General features: G+C 40.5%; 1 protein-coding gene across 3 annotated transcripts; it reads left to right on the top strand.

Annotated features, from left to right (window-relative positions):
- Positions 1 to 1075: 1075 nt before the first annotated feature.
- Positions 1076 to 13031, top strand: LOC115669784 (ubiquitin-like domain-containing protein CIP73). 3 transcript variants are annotated; one of them, XM_056321140.1, is made up of 18 exons: positions 1076 to 1383; positions 2380 to 2516; positions 3215 to 3332; positions 3674 to 3781; positions 5858 to 5976; positions 6086 to 6169; positions 6895 to 7086; positions 7157 to 7226; positions 7313 to 7452; positions 8291 to 8455; positions 8766 to 8837; positions 9392 to 9515; positions 9593 to 9910; positions 9990 to 10129; positions 10266 to 10445; positions 10936 to 11571; positions 12400 to 12555; positions 12695 to 13031. In XM_056321140.1, the coding sequence occupies exons 2-18, from the start codon at positions 2385 to 2387 to the stop codon at positions 12758 to 12760; spliced, it is 2820 nt and encodes a 939-aa protein (XP_056177115.1). In that variant the 5' UTR covers positions 1076 to 1383; positions 2380 to 2384; the 3' UTR covers positions 12761 to 13031. The 3 variants fall into 3 exon arrangements, with proteins under 3 accessions (XP_056177115.1, XP_030446766.1, XP_030446768.1); XM_030590906.2 differs by having other exon boundaries at positions 1077 to 1383; positions 10263 to 10445; XM_030590908.2 differs by having other exon boundaries at positions 1078 to 1383; positions 9993 to 10129; positions 10263 to 10445.
- The last annotated feature ends 4324 nt before the right edge of the window (positions 13032 to 17355 follow it).

The following is a 17355-nucleotide window of genomic DNA, read 5'->3' as shown; positions in this document are numbered from 1 at the left end:
GCTGCGTTTGGTCGACCGGATAAAAGCCAGAATATGATATGTTTTATCCTATCCTGTGTTTGGTAGTGGTCCAAGATAAGATAAGGTCGGATATAGACCGGATAAAAAAATCCGAGGGGGGTGAGATAGATCTGAATAGGATTTCTAATGTCTATTTTTCCAGAAACCCTTATGCGCTTTCACCAAAAAAATTTCTCGGCTTTTTTTCCTTCACCGACTCCTCCGGACCCGTGAATAGCAAAAAAAAAAAAAATTATCTTATCCGACTTTAAATCCGTAGTCCACTAAATAGTGGATAGGATATGAAGAAATCCCAGGATTTCTTATCCTATCCTATCGAGTCCTATCCTGTTTAGAAATCCGGACGACCAAACGCAGCCTAAGAGAATAAAGTGTTTCGCATGTCATTTTTCGGTGTATTAAATAAGGAAGAGAATGGGCGGTATTTTATAGTGAGAAATGTGAGAAAGATGGCTACCTAAATTCACACGTTAATCCGACCCCAAAAGAAAAATTCACACGTTAACAGCTAGAAAGTTTTATGGAAAACGGCTAGCAAGGTAAGTAACGGCTTTTCCTGATAAGGTAGTAAGGAAATTTGGATCGGGCCTTTGGGTGCGGGTAAAATGATACTTTACTCAGTTCATCCCAAGCTCATGCACACGAGCTTAACATTCAACATTTTCATATCACTCAACAACTATATTGGATATGAACTAAAAGCTCATGGACCACATTGAACATTAAGCTAAAATTTAAGGATCATTTTGAACAAATTAAAAGTATCACATTACATGTTAATTCAAAGTAAAGTGACTATTCGTGTCATTTTCCTGTAAAATATTTTTGTACATCAAAATTCTGTCGTTGGCTTCATGTAACTCAACAACTATATTGATAATGTACCAAAAGTTCAGGGACCACGTTGAACATTGGGCTAAAGTTTAAGGATCATTTTGAACAAATTAAAAGTATCACATTACACGTTGATCCAAAGTAAAGTGACTATTCGTGTCATTTTCCTATACAATATTTTTGTACATCAAAATTCTGTCGTTGGCTTTACTCTTCAAAAGAAACGCAGAGCGGGGGTGCGTTCTAGATCCTTCTGGAATCAGAGGAGCTCATAAGCAGCGCTCCTACCGATAACACCGTGCGACACGAGCTCCTCGCGATCGTGCCCGAACCCCCAGATCCTCCGCTCTCCACTCGACTCGCTCTCCGTCCAACCGAGTCGCCGCCGCGCCGCCGCCGCGCCGCCGCACGCCCGCCCTCCCTTCTCGGCGATCGGGATCGGGAGCTCGGCGCCTCGGCTCTTTCTCTCCTCGTCGCTCCGCAGGATCGGCGCCGCTTCTCGCCGGGCGTGGTTTCTCTCCGGGCACGGTTCGTGTCGGCCTGCACGTTTGTTTGTTCTTGTTTTTTTTTTTTCCCGAAATTCCGTTCGATCGTGTGCTACTGTAGAGGTTTCCCAGAGCTTTGGTTCGGGAGAAAATGGTTCGTCATTTGCCTGGTTGTTCATCGGTCGATCGAGCTGTTTGAGCACGGCCCTGCGGAGAAATGGTATCGGCTTTTTGGATGATGGAACTTGCTCGCGTTAGTAGTTTCACGAGGCTTGTGGTCGGAATGAAGCCCTAGTTCTGGTTTTTATCGGTTTTTAAGGTGTTTTAGTACTGCCATCCCGAGCAAGGGCTATTGGCTCTTTAGATGTCGGAATCGACTATAGTCAGTTTTAGTCCGGCGATGGCCGATAATGAAGCCCTAGAAGGCAACCGATGTCGATAAATTTTCGCGACTAATGTACGGTCATTTAGTGGTTGATGGTATGCGACGCGTGAAACTTGATGGTGCTTGATCATTAATGTCCAGCGTAAGAATTTCGGCCTGCCGGAATGCTTTTTGTTTGGTGTTTGGGATGAACTATGCATTATGCCAATTCTTGCGTTTGATTGAAAGACATGATTGTCGAGCTATCCTTTCAAGTCAGAGATTTTGGAGTGTCTTGTCTGCATTGTCGAGCTTCATAAACTTTTCAGGAAAGATCACCTTTCACTGGCTTTGCTTTATGCATTAAAAGATACCCCTTTCCCTTCTCTTTTCGTCTCATTCGCCTGATACTTATGTGGGTTTTGCTCTTTCCGCTTAATCGTATCTTCATTACTTTGGCACAGTTCAATTTTCCATTGAACGACTTCTTGCCATCATTACTTTTTGTGAGCGACTATGGGTACAGTAATTACTTACTATTTATCCACTCGTACCCATTGCTTTCTCTATTTTCTCTGGCTGTTGTCCTTAGCATGACATAACTCCTGTATTGACCTTTTGTCGTCATGGAATTTCTTGTTATGCTGTTTGTGATTGGGATCTGTTGCTACACAGGTAGCATGGCTGAACAATTCAGTGGTGAGGGTTCCTCCAGCACCAGTTTTTTCTCAGGGGAAAGTTCAGATTCAAATATTGAGCTGAACATAAAGACTCTAGATTCACGAATTTTCAAATTTCCGGTGGACAGAAATGTAAGCAACCAAAGATCAACTCAGTCTGCTTCACTAAGTTGTTTGTGTGACGATATGCTAGTTGCACTTGCTGTTAAACTTTTGTTCTCAACGATATGTATTTACACAATTTAACCAGAGCGCAAAAACACGATTTAAGGTTTTGGGCCATGGTCAATTTAGGACTTAAGGTTTTTTTTTTTTTTTTGGGACAATTGAAGACTTAAGTTTTTTGAAAAGCCACAATCAGGTGTCGAGTTTGCCGTTGGTGGAATTCAGGTATCGGAAGTGACACATGGCAAATGATCGAATATTCCATGTGGGAGGCATGCCAAATTTCCAACACTAGAAATCTATTGATGGCAACCTCAAGACCTGATTTTGGAATATTTTAACCTTAAGTCTTCGATTGACGAAAATAAATCCTTAATTGCTCGATTGACCAGCGACCTAAACCTTAAGTCTGTTCTGTACCTATCCCATCTTCAAGTGGACATTCTGTCTGCTTCACTAAGTTTTTCTCTCTGACAATATGCTAGTTGCAGCTTGCTTTTACACTTCTGTTCTTGAGGTTATGCTTTTCTGTAATTTAATGAAGTTTTCCATGTATGCATGTCACGTAACAATTTTTTGGCCTGAAAACACAATGATAAATGCCTGGTGTGAGAATTGTATAGTTCATCAATCATCTCTTGATAATTAATGTGGAACTGTTCCAGATGCCGGTTTCAGCATTCAAGGAAAAAATAGCCAATGCAATGGGCATCTCGGTAGGTCAGCAGAGGTTGATTTTCAGGGGGAAGGTTTTGAAGGATGAGCATCCTCTTTCTGAGTACCGTATCCTACTTTTCATCAAACATAAATGACACTCATTAGGCATTACTTCTCATACAATAGCGAGTACTAGTTGACTCATTTACTGGAAAATTGAACGTGATAGCTGCATTCATCTCGATCTGATAGAAGTGGCATGGTTAAACCGTATGAGCAATAGTATGTAATTTTTTTGCTTTACAATAATAGTGTTTATGTTGATGCTACTATGGTTTTTGCAACGATGAAACTAGTTGCTGCATTTGAGTAAATACTGTTGATGCAAATGCATGGATTATTATCTATATACTCACTTCCTCTTTTATATGGAGAATGCTATAATGCTAGTCCTTAATGCGCACAAGATGTGGAAAATGGTGACACTTTGCATTTAGTTGAAAGACAACCAACACAGTCACAGCCTTCTTCTGCATCAGGGGGTGTCGACCCTAGTGGTGGTAATGTCAACCAAGGTACATATTTTTCATCCTGTTCTTCTACATGTATGGTTTGCAAGATACTGGAAGCTTTGTTTGTAATTCTGGGGTGTGTTAGGTTCTTATCCAAGACTTGTATCATTTGACGAGGCCATGTGAATAGCTAGACATGTGAGGTCTATGGCTTTCCTATTAGTAAAGTGTTACGAGGGAACTGGAGCGGGTTACCATGAGATAGAAGATCTTCTTTCTATTTTATTTAGTTCTTTTTCTTTAGTTATTTCTACCTGAGTAGAATCTATAGATATGTGCTTGATTTTACTAAAATTTTAAATTCCGTATGGGTTTCTCACACATCCCGAAAATTAGTATGGATTTTAGAAGGGGCGGTCTCCATGGCCTATTGTACTGGGAAATTTGGAGTATACTACTCTTGCAAGGATCTTTACTAGGAGTAAGCTTAGTTTGGATAGCTTTCTGATGACATAAGATGATATGTAAGCTTTTTACATTTGCCTCCCTTCTTCTCTCTGTAGTATTCATGTGATCTGAAGAAAAATAGTGCATTGCCAAGGTTGTAAAAATGTTAAAAGTACACCAAAAAGCACATCAGCTCCATGAATGATAGGGGAAAAGCATTAGAGACAAATAATTTGGTATAGGTTGATGAAGACCATCCATAAGTACACTAATAAGTACATCAGCTCCATGAATGATAGGGGAAAAGCAGTAGAGACAAATAATTTGGTATAGGTTGATGAAGACCGTCCATAAGTACACTAATAAGTACATCAGCTCCATATTCTTTTCATAATATCTAGTGATAAATTGGATGTTTTCCTTAATCTCAACGCCTATGTCAATGTATACCTGAAATTTCGTTTTGTATCATTGAATTTGTCTTTGGATTTATTAGTCTCATTAAGGCATTTAAGTTGTGGTTATTCCTAAACTATGTTAAGCTCAATTACAGTTACTGTGCCACCTTATAGCCTATTCGGGTCATTATCTGCTTGTATTCTAATACTCTTGATTTAATGTTTGTGAGCACTGTAACATGTGCCGTAATTTATCTTTAGACGGCTGTGGAGAGCAAGATTAGAACTACATGTAAAGAAAGGAAACCTGAGAAAAGAAAAGAAGAGAGAGGGAAAAGGGATGAGAAAATGAAAAGGAAGACGAGAGAGGATTTATGGTTACCAGAAAGTATTAGTTCACTAGAGATCCATGTTTTGGTACGCACGTTCCGTTTTATGGTACAGTGGCGATTTGGTAGACTTAAATGAGTGTTCCCTATGTTCCGATACAAATAATTATGTTACTTACACATGATATCTATTCTATGCTTATATTTTGTATTGCAAGTTCTTTTACATGAAAAGTTTTGTTTGATTGTGCGACTTAGCGACTTAGATATGTTTGAAGTATAGTATACTATCTATCTTATTCTTAACTAAAATATCATTTCTTATTTTAACATATAATTAAAAGAAGCCTACCCCTATCGTACCACACCTTTGACATGTTGATGTTCTGCGATCCTGTTTTTATTCGGCGTACTGGAGTGATCTATGCCCCATGTAACCTGTTAACCCATATCATCTACGATCCATAGTCTGGTATATGGATGTACACGTCTTTTTGCTGAGTCATATAGTTAGGTAGCTCTCGATAGTGATGTTCAGAATTTCGCTAATCTCATGCACCACTTACTGCTTCACTTATTCTTGCGGACTTTAGTGTGCCCTTTTAATACAATGCTTAATGCAGAGAAAATTTGGTTTACTGTGCTTGTTAGGACAAAGTGCTTCTTTTGAAGTCTGCCCTTGGTTGTATAATCAAATCTTATTTCGTCAACCATAAAATTATGTAGTTTCAACTTTTTAAAACATTGTCTTAAGGACCTTGACGCGTTTGTTACTTTTAACTGTCTTTGGAGTATCTTGACATATTTTAACGAAGAAGGGCATGAATTTTGCTAAGCATTTCCTTGAAAATGTTAGTGTGGAAAAAGTTGTCAAACTTACAAGAAATTGGGTATTGTAATATTTGGAAAGTCTCAAATGAAATCAAGTGGTAAACTTTAACTTGTTATTTGATGGAAATTTACAGGGAGTGATACAAGTGCTGGTCCCCCCAGGAGTCGTATTGGGCAAATCTCCCACAGTGTAGTTCTTGGGACCTTCAATGTTGGGGATCAAGGTGAAGGTGCTGTACCGGATGTCTCTCGGGTAAATTGCTTCTTTATTTTTTTTTTCATCGTTGTTAGAATATGAGAGTTTATCCTGAATTATGTTCTTGGTTCCAATTCTTTGTATTCTTTTTGGTTCTTACTTGCAGGTCATTAGTGCTGTTCTCAATTCTATTGGACTTGGTGGTCTAAATGCTGCAAATGGTAGTGGCAACATTCAAGCCCCCATGTCGGTGGGTAACAATTACCTCTTTTTTTTTTTCCACTAACCTTATGCTGCATCAGCGATTCTCTTTGGGTGGGGTGAACACGTGTGGGATGTAAAAGTGACTATGCAGTTTATTGCTGGTGTGCTACAGAAGCACTCTTTCCTTTCTCGTGGGCTTTTTTTACGACGTTTGTGACCATCCTTGACAGCTCTTTGCATTCCTTAATCATACTAATCTTGACTGAGACAAAGCTGTGTAAAAGTTAATCTACATTTTTTGAGCCTTTTCTGTGATTCTTCTGATGTGCTGTACATTATTAGCTTTCCTGGTTCTACCATTCTGCACAAGTCTGTTTTCAGTGACAATTTGTGTTGATTACACTGGGACGGAATTCTGTATTTGGTCATTGATCTGCATTGTTTTTCAATTGCATGAAGTCCTTATTCAGCCATCTAATTAGGGTCCATGCAGCTTCCTATTCCTTTTAGGCCATGTCTCCTTTTTTTGGTTCCAGAGCAATTTCTTTTATGCATTTGGTGGTAGCTACTGCTTCCAGCTGCAAGCAAGTAAAAGTACTTTCTTAACCGTCAAAAAAAAGTGAAAAATTAATAGAACTGGTTATGTTTGAGTATTTGGTGCTATAGTTTGCATGCTGATTCTGACCATGGAACTTGAAAAATCAGATCTCTTGGGGAATATTCGACCATTGAGAAATAATCCTGCTTAGTCTAATCTTTGGTTGCTCACAGTTCAATGTTCCTGGTCGAGGTCCCCATGGAATTGAGTCTGAGGCGACTGGTGCTGGCAGTCGAAACCAAGCTGGAAATCAGCCATCAAGTGGACAATCATTTTCCAATCAACCAATTCAGTCTACGCCTCAAGTTGTGCAAATTCCCTTAGCAGCAGCAACAGCAGCAATACCTATTCCTTCACTCAATGCGGTAGTATATAAAATTTAGTTTGTTTCAGGTTAGATGATGGATTTGAATGTTCTTTCTTCTTGAAATGCAGCCACTTCCTGATTCTTTGAACACACTTTTAGAGTTCATGACCCGCATGGAGCAGTCATTCGCACAAAATGGTATCTCTAGGACATTGCCTTTTTGTTTTTTTTTGTCTTTTCAAGTAAATTCAGAGTCCATAATGAATGGATATATGCTTTATCAGGGTATCAACCAAATTCACCCTCCCCCAATCTAGAAGAACTAGGGCCCAATGCTCGGGGATTGCCTTCTCAAGAAGCATTAAGCATTGTTCTGCGTCATGCTGAGCGGCTTCTCGGTGGTCAGTCGGTTGCGGCAATCTCTGTAAGCTCTTATCCAGAGCATTGTCTCTTGCACTTTATTCGTGCTCATTTTGTATAAATGGTGTCTTTGGCAATGATTTTCCATGCAATTGCCACCCGATGCTTTGCTCGTTATTTAGGCTGTCTAACAGTTCTCCACTCGTGTGATTATTCGTTTTGCATTCGTCCCATGTGTATGCTTTGTACAAATCAATTTTCAACTTGTTGGCTTGAGAGGAGGAAATTATATTCTACTCAGATCTGAGGTTATTGCTACACTGATTGGTGACCGTCATGGGTTTTCTTTCATTCTTTTCACAGGCTGTGTGTGAGTTTTCATTTAGCCGACCAACAATTCTTGGATGAAACAATATTAAACAAAAAGCTCTTTGGGGAAAGAGGTTGCCTCCCCTTCCCCGACCTTTTATTCAAAGTTTTTACACTGATTTAATTTTTTTACAATGGACTTGTTCATAGATGTGCTTGATAGATGAGAAATGGAATTTGTTTTTTTGTCACTGGAAGTTCAAGCTCAAGTGGCAAGATATGTGCCGTGGAGACAATGTCTCCAGATGAACACGTGCTCTTTTTTTCTGTTTTCACTGGAATGCACATGAATCAATTGCATGTTGTTGCCTGAATTGGCTAGTGCTGCTCAATTTCATGAATGTATTATATAGTTTTATGATAATTTTGATTAATCGGGGTTTAGATGTGATTATAGTCCGTTCTATTTCTTGGTGGAGATAACTTTTGGTGTGCTAACGCTTTTAAGATGATTTACTAATGACGGATATGGGATTCCTGTTCACTTTTGTCCTCTTTTCTGATTGTGGTACTTGTAATGCTGCAACTTGTAGCATATTGCAGGGCGCTTGGAGCAAGAGGGAGGATCTTCAGATCCTTCAGTGAGGGGGCAAATACAAGCAGAGGCATCTCAAACTGGGATGGCAATGCAACATTTAGGTGCTCTGTTTCTGGAGCTTGGGCGAACTATGCTGACTCTGCGTATGGGACAATCTCCTGTATGAACTTTAAAATGCTTCACTTTGTTGGATTAGTTCATTTATTAAGTTTGTCTGGACTGTCTTTTACTTTTGCCTTTTGCCTTTTGCCTAATCAAAATCTTGTGACATGCGCACTTTGACTTTTTTAAATTTAAAACACTTGAAACTTTCATAAAATGCAAATATCGACAAGTAGATTCCTTTTTAACTTTCTTAATCTTTAGAAATTTGAATATTATTCTAAATTTTGGTGGGAAGGAAAAGTGCTTTTTGCTTTGTTTAAGCTGAAAGAAACAGGCCCTGATGTTCAATATTTTTCTTTTCACAGGGGCAAGCTTTTGTGAATGCTGGGCCTGCAGTGTACATCAGTCCTTCAGGGCCTAACCCTATTATGGTTCAGGTTTGGAAGTGTTGCCAGCTATTTATAGTTTTGTTTTGATGTCCAATCTAATGGTTTGATTTAATTTTCATGTATCAGTCCAATCGCTTTAGTAATTAGATCTTTCAGGTGTAGGGGTAGGATTAGGAGTGGATATCTTTTCTAGCTAGCGTAGCTATTCTTCAGAAGCTCATGACTGTATTATAGCTTTATTTGATTGGATGTAGTTTAAGAATGAAGTATGACGAGAATGACTTCCAATCCTTTGAGTTTCACTTTGATCAGATCGGAAAGGAAATATAAGTTGGGCATGATGATGCTTATAGCTAGTTAAATCTTGGACAAACAGAAACAGTACGACTTAAGCATTTCCAAAATATTGTGGCAATCATGTTGCTGTAGCTATTCCATTTCAGTCTAGGGTTTTTGTTTGCATGAAAAGGAAATATGGATTCTTTCTCGTACACAAAGCGAGAGTTGGGAGCATAAGCACAGAGATTTGCAAGTATCGTTCAAGTTTCCCTCGAATGACTATATTCCTTACGTAGTCTTGACTCTTGAAATTTTTCTTTCAGCCTTTTCCCCTTCAGACCAACTCTCTTTTTGGGGGTCCAGTTCCCCCATCAAACCCAGTAGCCTTTGGTCCTGTTGGCATTGGGAGTCCTCCAAGGCACATAAACATTCATATTCATGCCGGTGGTAATAGTCGTACATTAGTGTTATTTGTTGCTTTTGTCATCCAACAGTCAAAAGTTATTTTATATCTTGCTTGCCAGGCTCCTCGATTGCTCCAATTGTTTCGGCTCTTGGTAGCAGGGCGAATAATTCAGAAGGAATGCTGGGTCAACGTGGAGATACTACTGGTTCTGGTGGTTCAGGGGCATCACGTCCTGCTAGTAGTGTTGCTGCAGCATCTTTTCCTGTACGACCTACTGGTCTCGGAGGCTCACATGCACCACCATCCAATGTAGCTGCTTCTACTACACAGCCAAATTCTGAATCTGCTCCAGCGTCGTCTCTCATATCTGAAATTAACTCCCGCCTTAGAAACTTAGCTGGCAATATACAGGAAGGGAGGAACCAGATGCAGTCAGGTAGTTTCCTGTTGATTATTTACAATTGAGGATCATAATATGTTCAACTTCTTGAAAATACTGAACCTTTTTGGGTTAGCAGCTCAAGCAGACTTGAATGTGGAGAATCCAGCTGTTGGATCTGCTGAGGCTACTGTACAGTTAGATAATATGGCAGTCGATCGAGTTGGGGAACCTGCTGTTTCCTCAGGTGCGTCACTTGAGGAAAGTGAACACAAGGTACGGACTACAGAAAGTTCCACTGCACGCATGCCCTTGTACTGGAAACTCTTTTAGTTGTCTTAGATAGTTTTAAAGCATTTTAATAAGTCAAAATGTATAGCCTTGTCATTAACATGGGACAAATCTTAAGGAGTCGACGGACGTGATTTCAAGAGGTCCACCTAGCTGTCCATCAGGAAGCTCTCCGACGTGTTCAAGTGAAGATGCTGTTAGTATAAAGTCAGAAGGTGCTGCGAGCCACAATGAAAAGCATGATGTCCGTGAGGAGTCGCATGTCCCAAAGGGATTAGGGCTTGGAAGTTTGGAGAGGAAGGTTAGAATGACATTTGATGTACATTGTCTATGATATATTCTCACTTATAACCAGTTCCCATCAAACATGCTGGATGGCCTGTGATTTTGTTCATGCAAAGGACTTATTTCATAACTCTTTCTTTAAGCGCAACCCTAGATCGGTAGATGTTGATAAGTTAGATATATTTATTAGTGTCTTTATAGGGTCTGCATCCCCTGGGCACCATGATTGTTTTTGCTGGTCAAAATTACTTGCTTGTTTGGCTGGAAGGATCATCATTTTGGGAACATTGGTTCTGCAGCATTTTGATGTCCTTGAATCAACATTTCTTCTTTTGGTAGGAGTGCAATAATTGTTCATAAATTTGGATGCGAAAATATGCATTTTCCAAATGGGTGAAAGGTTTTAATGATTTCTTCTTCATATGAAAGTCGTCCTTTTTATTCTGTTGCAATAAATTGTTCACACACACATACTCTGTAAACTGATATGGCGAACACTGAACCAGCGGCGGGGGAGGCAATCAAAACCACCAGCCAAGGAAGACAATGGATCATCAAGTGCTCCTCTTGATCAAGATCAGCTCATCAGAACGAGTGGGCAACAGATTTTGCAGTCTCTGTTATCTCAAGGTCTGTCTGTAAACAGAGAAGAGGCAAATAATCAACCAATGGGAGCATCAGCTGTTGCTTCCACACAAGTTACGGAAAACTCATCACAAGAACGACAAGATCCTGATAGCCAGGTTGATATGGGTGGTCTTATGTCACAGGTTCTGCATAGTCCTGCATTAAATGGTTTGCTCTCAGGGGTTTCGGAGCAAACTGGGGTTGGTTCTCCTGATGCCTTGCGAAATATGATGCAACAGCTCACTCAGAGTCCTGTAATGATGAACGCTGTAAATCAGATTGCTAGACAGGTCGACCACCAAGATCTCGGTAGTGTGTTTGCCGGGATGGGAGGCCAAGGTGGTAGAATTGATCTGTCTCGGATGGTCCAACAGATGATGCCCATTGTGTCTCAAGCTTTAGGTGGTGTCTCAAATGGCAGTTCATTGTTCCCAGAATTCGAATCTGAATTTCAGAGACCTTCCAATGAGAACAGACCTAACAGAGACTACATGACCAGTGATTCTGTTGATCAGGTTTGTACATTGCACCTAAAGAACTAGCAACAGGGGTCGCATGCTCTGTCCTGTTCACTCTTGACGCGCTTGTTAGAGAGATTGACGATTGTAGATAAATACCCTCAGCTTTTCCCTCATTATGTTTGCTTCGATATATGCTATAGGGCTAGGGGAATTTGTTTCTTGAATTTACCTATTTGATGTTTTGTGATTTTGCCGATGTAGACATATCATGAATCAGTCTCATGTATGTGTGACCTGGACAATGAAGTAAGGATGTTGAGTTCTGCATGTAGTGTTTAAGTGTCTGTAATAGTCTTACGGTTGGTTGAAGTCGGTTGTTTTGGCTGCACTAAAACATAATTTCTTGTCTGGTTACTAGAAGTCTATATAACCCTTGAAGGCAGTGGAGAGCCATTTACATTCAAATTAAAGGGCAAAAGTTTGAACAGAATATAAAAGGATTTGTCCCTCTCTAACAAATGAACCTCCTCTACGCCTGATTTTGTTGTCTAATGTATCTAATATATAACTGGACGACTTTTTTTGGTCTCACTTCTTGTCCCTTCCAAAATTACTTTTCATAAAATAATAGCAAAAGTTAACAAATAAACTCCCATCTACCATGCATCAGCCACTTCCTCCACTAAAACCTATCCTCACCCATTCCTCCACTCAAAAAATAACCTTTTTCCTTTTTTGAAGTACGTTACGTGGTCTACTCTGGTATTCATTTCACTTCTAATGCTTTCAACAGATAGGCAGCTCCATCTTTTTAATGAGGAAATTCCTGTTCTTGGTCATGTCTTGTATGTTAACATGTCGTTTGCATTGGGTTCTATGTAGGTCAACCTGGAACATGTAATTAGCAACATTGAAGACTCACATCCTCCGTTAGATATATTTAACTCGATGATTGAAAATGCAAGTCGGTTGTATGGCAGCAGAAATGATTCCGAAGACATTGTGGTCGCACTTCGTGGGGATGAGAATCTAGCAAGGGTGAGTACTCTTCTGATGAAGATATAATCTTGATGCATGTACAGACCTCTGTTCTCCGTTTCATTGAGAATATTGCCCTCGGTGAAAGACATGCATATTGCTCAAGCTCAAATGTTAATCACGATGGTGCATTTTGCAGGAGTATATCGAGTTGCTGCGTCGTGATGTGCGGCAGCGGCTGCAGGGTGACTCAAGGCAAGTGTAAGCACCGCTAATTGCTGTCAAGATCTTCAACCTTTTTGCAAATTTGATGGATTTGGTCTAGTTTTGAGGCCACTTTGGATTGTTCATGAGGTTCCATTCAAAGATTTTGTACAGATATGTTTCAGGCTTGTAGGAATTAACAATGTAGTCATATATAGGTGTCAGTGAACCCGAGCATCTGCTTTTCTGATGTATATTTTATTATAACGGTTGCCTTTTGCTGTTGTGTACCTTTATATATTTTCTGTTAATACATTGTTCCCTTTGAGTTCTGGATTTTGCTCTAGTTTTGTCTGTGAGAGGGTTCGGTGGGGCCTTCAGAAGGCGGGCTTAACCTTGGGATGCGTTCGGCTCTAGTTGCTCGTCTTCTCTGTTACTTTTTACATGATGTTAGCTCCTTCATTCGATTGGTGCTGCTCATAGGTGGTGCTCGTCAGCTTCTCATATGGTGCGGTGGTAGATTATGCAACATGGTGAGAATACATGTGACATTCTCTCTCATCTGAGAGAATCGTGGAAGATGGCACTAAATAGACCGTGGAAGTATGATCTGTCTGATGGGGTGTTTACTGTTACGGTTTGATTTCTTCCTGTGCTCCTAGGCTGCTAGTGAGCATAGTAAATGGAGCAGTGAATTTTCAAACGATAGTCGCATGCGTTTGAGATTATGTTACTGTATGCGTTTCTGAACTTGCAGTTTTAACTGCCAATGGGGTCCTTAGGAGATTTTGAAAGTCGAGTTTCGGAATAGAGATCCCCGAATATAGGTAGTGTGCTTATGTTGGGGCCATATTTTGGCAGAGGATTCTTGATTTGTGGAAGTCAGTTTAGCTTTGGTGTCTCACGTCATTGGACAAGCAACTTGTGTCTGTCTTGCACCGTGGTCTCATGAATATCTGGATGTTGCTACCATTTACAGCTTCTTAGGCAGTCAAATTTCGCTTCAACACAAGATATGATCATCCTTCACGATGCTGGTCTGCCACAGTAGCTCATAACTCGCATATGGGAAGTCTTGATAGACAATGTACTTTCTAGAGGATAGTTTCTTATGCGACGGCCGCATTGATTTCTTTTCCAAGACGATGGCAGGATATGGTCACGAAGCATGTTGATGTATTAGAAACCAGTAGATTGAGAATGTACTGGCCTTCGGTTCTTCCCGGTTAAGTTGATGGATGTCTGCATCGTCGCATAGAGAGAGAAAAAAGCGAGAGATTGAGAAAAACTGAGCTTGTACCATGGCAATGGTTGACCGAGTGGCTCGAAACTCACTCTGATTGATTGAGACAATCCAGATTCTAGAATTGAATTCTCGGTTGTTTCTTGGTCTCACGAGATCTTGAATTACTCCCATAAGATGCTCGAGCCGCACTGAGCCTAGGGCGTACGGAAAATGCCGGTGGGTCCACGAACTCCAGTCCATTCCTATCTTTTTTGGTCAGCGTTAAGAAGAGAACAACCGAGGTTGTTCAGCAAGGACTAACACTTCTGTTCTTGTTGCCAATCTTGTATGAGTGGATTGGTTGCAGGGTGGGTTGGTTCCCATTCTGAAATCAGGAACCTGATCAGAAGGGTCAGTTTCCAATTTGTTGAACTGGGAACCAGTCCACTTGATCCTGGAATCGGACCAGTTTCATACCTGGGCGGGTCTAGGAATCGCTGGACCTATCCAATTCTTAAGTGGATTTAAAAACTCGCGTGACGTTTTTCTTTTTCTTTTTATCCTTATTTCTTGGTAGGGAATGGAACATTGGACCAAATAAGGGATAAAAAAGAACGGAGTTGAACGGAACGCTCTTGGAGAGTGTTAAGTGTGTGTGTATAAATGTTGTCTTATTCTCTTCTTTGGACTTTTGGTAACAAAAAAAAAAGAACTATCAGTCCGGTTCAAATGGTCCGAGTAATTCGGTCCACACCTAGAGCCAAAAACCGGATCCATTAACACTAGTTACAAATTTTAAATGGGAGAGTTGACCTCTTGACCCCGCCGCAGCTTTCGCCCATGCCCATAGTTTCGGCAATACATCGCACGGACGTTGCCGCGGGGAACAACATTAACGAAGGACGGGACTTACAGAAAGCGCGTCGAGGTTCATGGATACGCAAAAGATTTTGTCAATTTGAGCACGTGGTACTGTTCTTCGCGGTTGCCGCGTTGCGAGGCTGTAAGAACGTGGGCATGTTGTGAATGCGCGTGGGTGAGTCAGCGTCCGGTCCCCAGGCGGTGCCATTAATTATTCGTATTGATGGCCACGCTTCATATTTGCGCACTCCCTCCTGCTTCACTCAAGTTTGCATCGTCGTGGGAAAAAAAACGCTGTCCTTAAATCGATGGGCTGCTTCTTTGCATTTGAGCGCCTAATCTTTTTCACTTTTTTTCTTTTAATAAAAAAAAAGCCAGGAAAAATCTCCAAACTATAAGAGTACTAAGATACAAATCAGGCAAAACGAAAAACAAGGGTTGTGACAGATATGCTATCCCACGTATAGACAGCTCCTCGTATGTCTACTGAAGGGACACTGCCCGTTGGCCTCCAAGCCCTCCTTCGGATTTTGATTTGCGCCTCAAAACTGTTTCATGGTAGCAGAATTCTGTTGCACGGGTTCCATATTATGGCACAGTTTGTACTTATGCGATACACTTACCGTTCCGTCAGATGATTTTTCAATCAAAACAACGTCATTTTCATTTCGCTTGAGCCGCATGAGCGCCATGTCGACGACTTTTGCTTTCCGGGATAATGTAAGCAGATTTTTAACAGTTCTCGTCGACGGAACTCTGACGAAGGTAAATGTGTTACGCAAGCACAAATTTAGGATTTTTTTGCGTCATAGAAAAAAAAATTATGGTAAACGCTTTAGCGTGAGCATAATTTGAAGTTTTTTTGTGGCTTTTGCTCCTTTTTTTTTCTCAGTATTAGCTTCATTTTCCTATTAGTAAAATGCACCACCGTTTCAAGAACACCAATTGCAACCATCGACATCACATACATCCGGTTAATCTTGCGTGCAGGGTAGATATCCACAATTCATCCACGTTATCGCTCGTCAATCAGAAGGGTGGTCGGAGAAATATATCGCCGAATTTCGAAATACCCATCCATTTTCTAATACAAATTATTACAATTTTCCGAAACACGATTAATGACTCTTGGCCACTCTTTAACATTTTTCTTTTTCCCGAGTAAAATTCATTTTTTTTTCGCGTGTATCGTTACTAATGAACCTGAACCATAATATTATTAAATCCATCTCAAATCTCAAGGGTGGGCCTCCGCGATATTGTTGTTTTGTTACCTTGAGCTACATGGAGTGCTATGTCAGTGATCTTTAATGGTCAAGTTGTCACGTGAAATTACAAAAGAAAAAAAAAAGACTTGGGATCGTTTGACCGTAAAAAATAAGGATAATGACACAAACAGTCTCTGAATTTTAGCTCAATATATAATTTGATCTCTGTACTTTTAATCTGTTCAATGTATTTCATGAACTTTAGCCATATGTTCAATGTAGTCCATGAACTTTTAATTTGCACACATTGAACATTTTCACACAGTTCATGGACTAAATTGAATATGTACCAAAAGTCAAGAGACCACATTGATTATTAGGCTAAAATTCAGAGACTATATTGAACAAATTAAAAGTTCAATGACCAAATTATACATTGGATTGAAATTCAGGAACCATTTGTGTCTTTCTCCCTAATAAGTAAACAGCCTCATCACCGTGACCATTTTCTAATGGCCAGATTCTCTCGAGTGCATTCCTAATAGCATTAGTAGTCGCAAAGGTAAAAAATTTAATCCCCGTCATCGTTGCGACACCGTCCAAATCGATCATTTTTGTTTAGCGATAGCCCATTTTGCTCCAAACCCATCGCACGACTCGCCGTTCTAATCCCCGCAAGAACGTCGGATACGGCGAGCCTCGCATGAATACCACCCCCGATATAGAGAGAGATTTAAATGGCATCGGGCTCCTCTCGTCGCGAGCCGCGGGCGGAGATTGTCCCTAAACTGGCAAGATTACGACCAAAAGGCAAATGCGGATGCCGTACCCTTTATATGGTAGGAGGAAGATTAGTCTTGCCATCCACCAGCAACAAAACAGATGGCCAAGAGAAATTTAGCTTACTGTTTCTGCACTTGCATTCCCTTTAATCTTGAGCTGGTTTGACATAAAATGAACGTGACTTACCTAATTAGTAGGGAAATATGCAACAATTGGACATGTGATGTGGCCCAAAAAATGGCAAAAATGGTAAATTTTTGCCACCAAAAATGCCAAAAAAATGGAGCAGGAAAATGACCAGATTCCAATGTCAAAGCCTTGCACAACTGTCCAACATTACCCAGAAGATCACCAAAAAAAAGGGAAATTTACCACTTGCCAATCATCTCTCCCTGTCTTTAATTGATCTATCTCAAAGAAACAGCAGAGAACAGCCCACAATCCATGTGGGAAGACAAGAAGGCACAGTTCAAATGGCGAGCTTTGCCTTTAATCTAATCCCTCCCCACCCCCCACCCATTTCCTTTGACCCCACCACCGACACGTCTTTGTTTTGTCCACACGAACTCGCCGCTCATT

The sequence above is a fragment of the Syzygium oleosum genome, unplaced genomic scaffold, assembly GCF_021117445.2.
Source record: "Syzygium oleosum isolate NSW1041296 unplaced genomic scaffold, Sole_v2.1 Sole_v2.22, whole genome shotgun sequence".
NCBI classification, from domain to species: Eukaryota; Viridiplantae; Streptophyta; class Magnoliopsida; order Myrtales; family Myrtaceae; genus Syzygium; species Syzygium oleosum.
This window is presented reverse-complemented; position numbering and strand designations above follow the sequence as displayed.

Coding starts and splice junctions, on each gene's coding strand:
- LOC115669784 (XM_030590906.2), top strand. CDS start 2,385: ATGGCTGAACAATTCAGTGGTGAGGGTTCCTCCAGCACCAGTTTTTTC. Junction 7,087..7,156: donor CTATTCCTTCACTCAATGCG/GTAGTATATAAA, acceptor CTTGAAATGCAG/CCACTTCCTGATTCTTTGAA. Junction 11,572..12,399: donor CCAGTGATTCTGTTGATCAG/GTTTGTACATTG, acceptor GGTTCTATGTAG/GTCAACCTGGAACATGTAAT.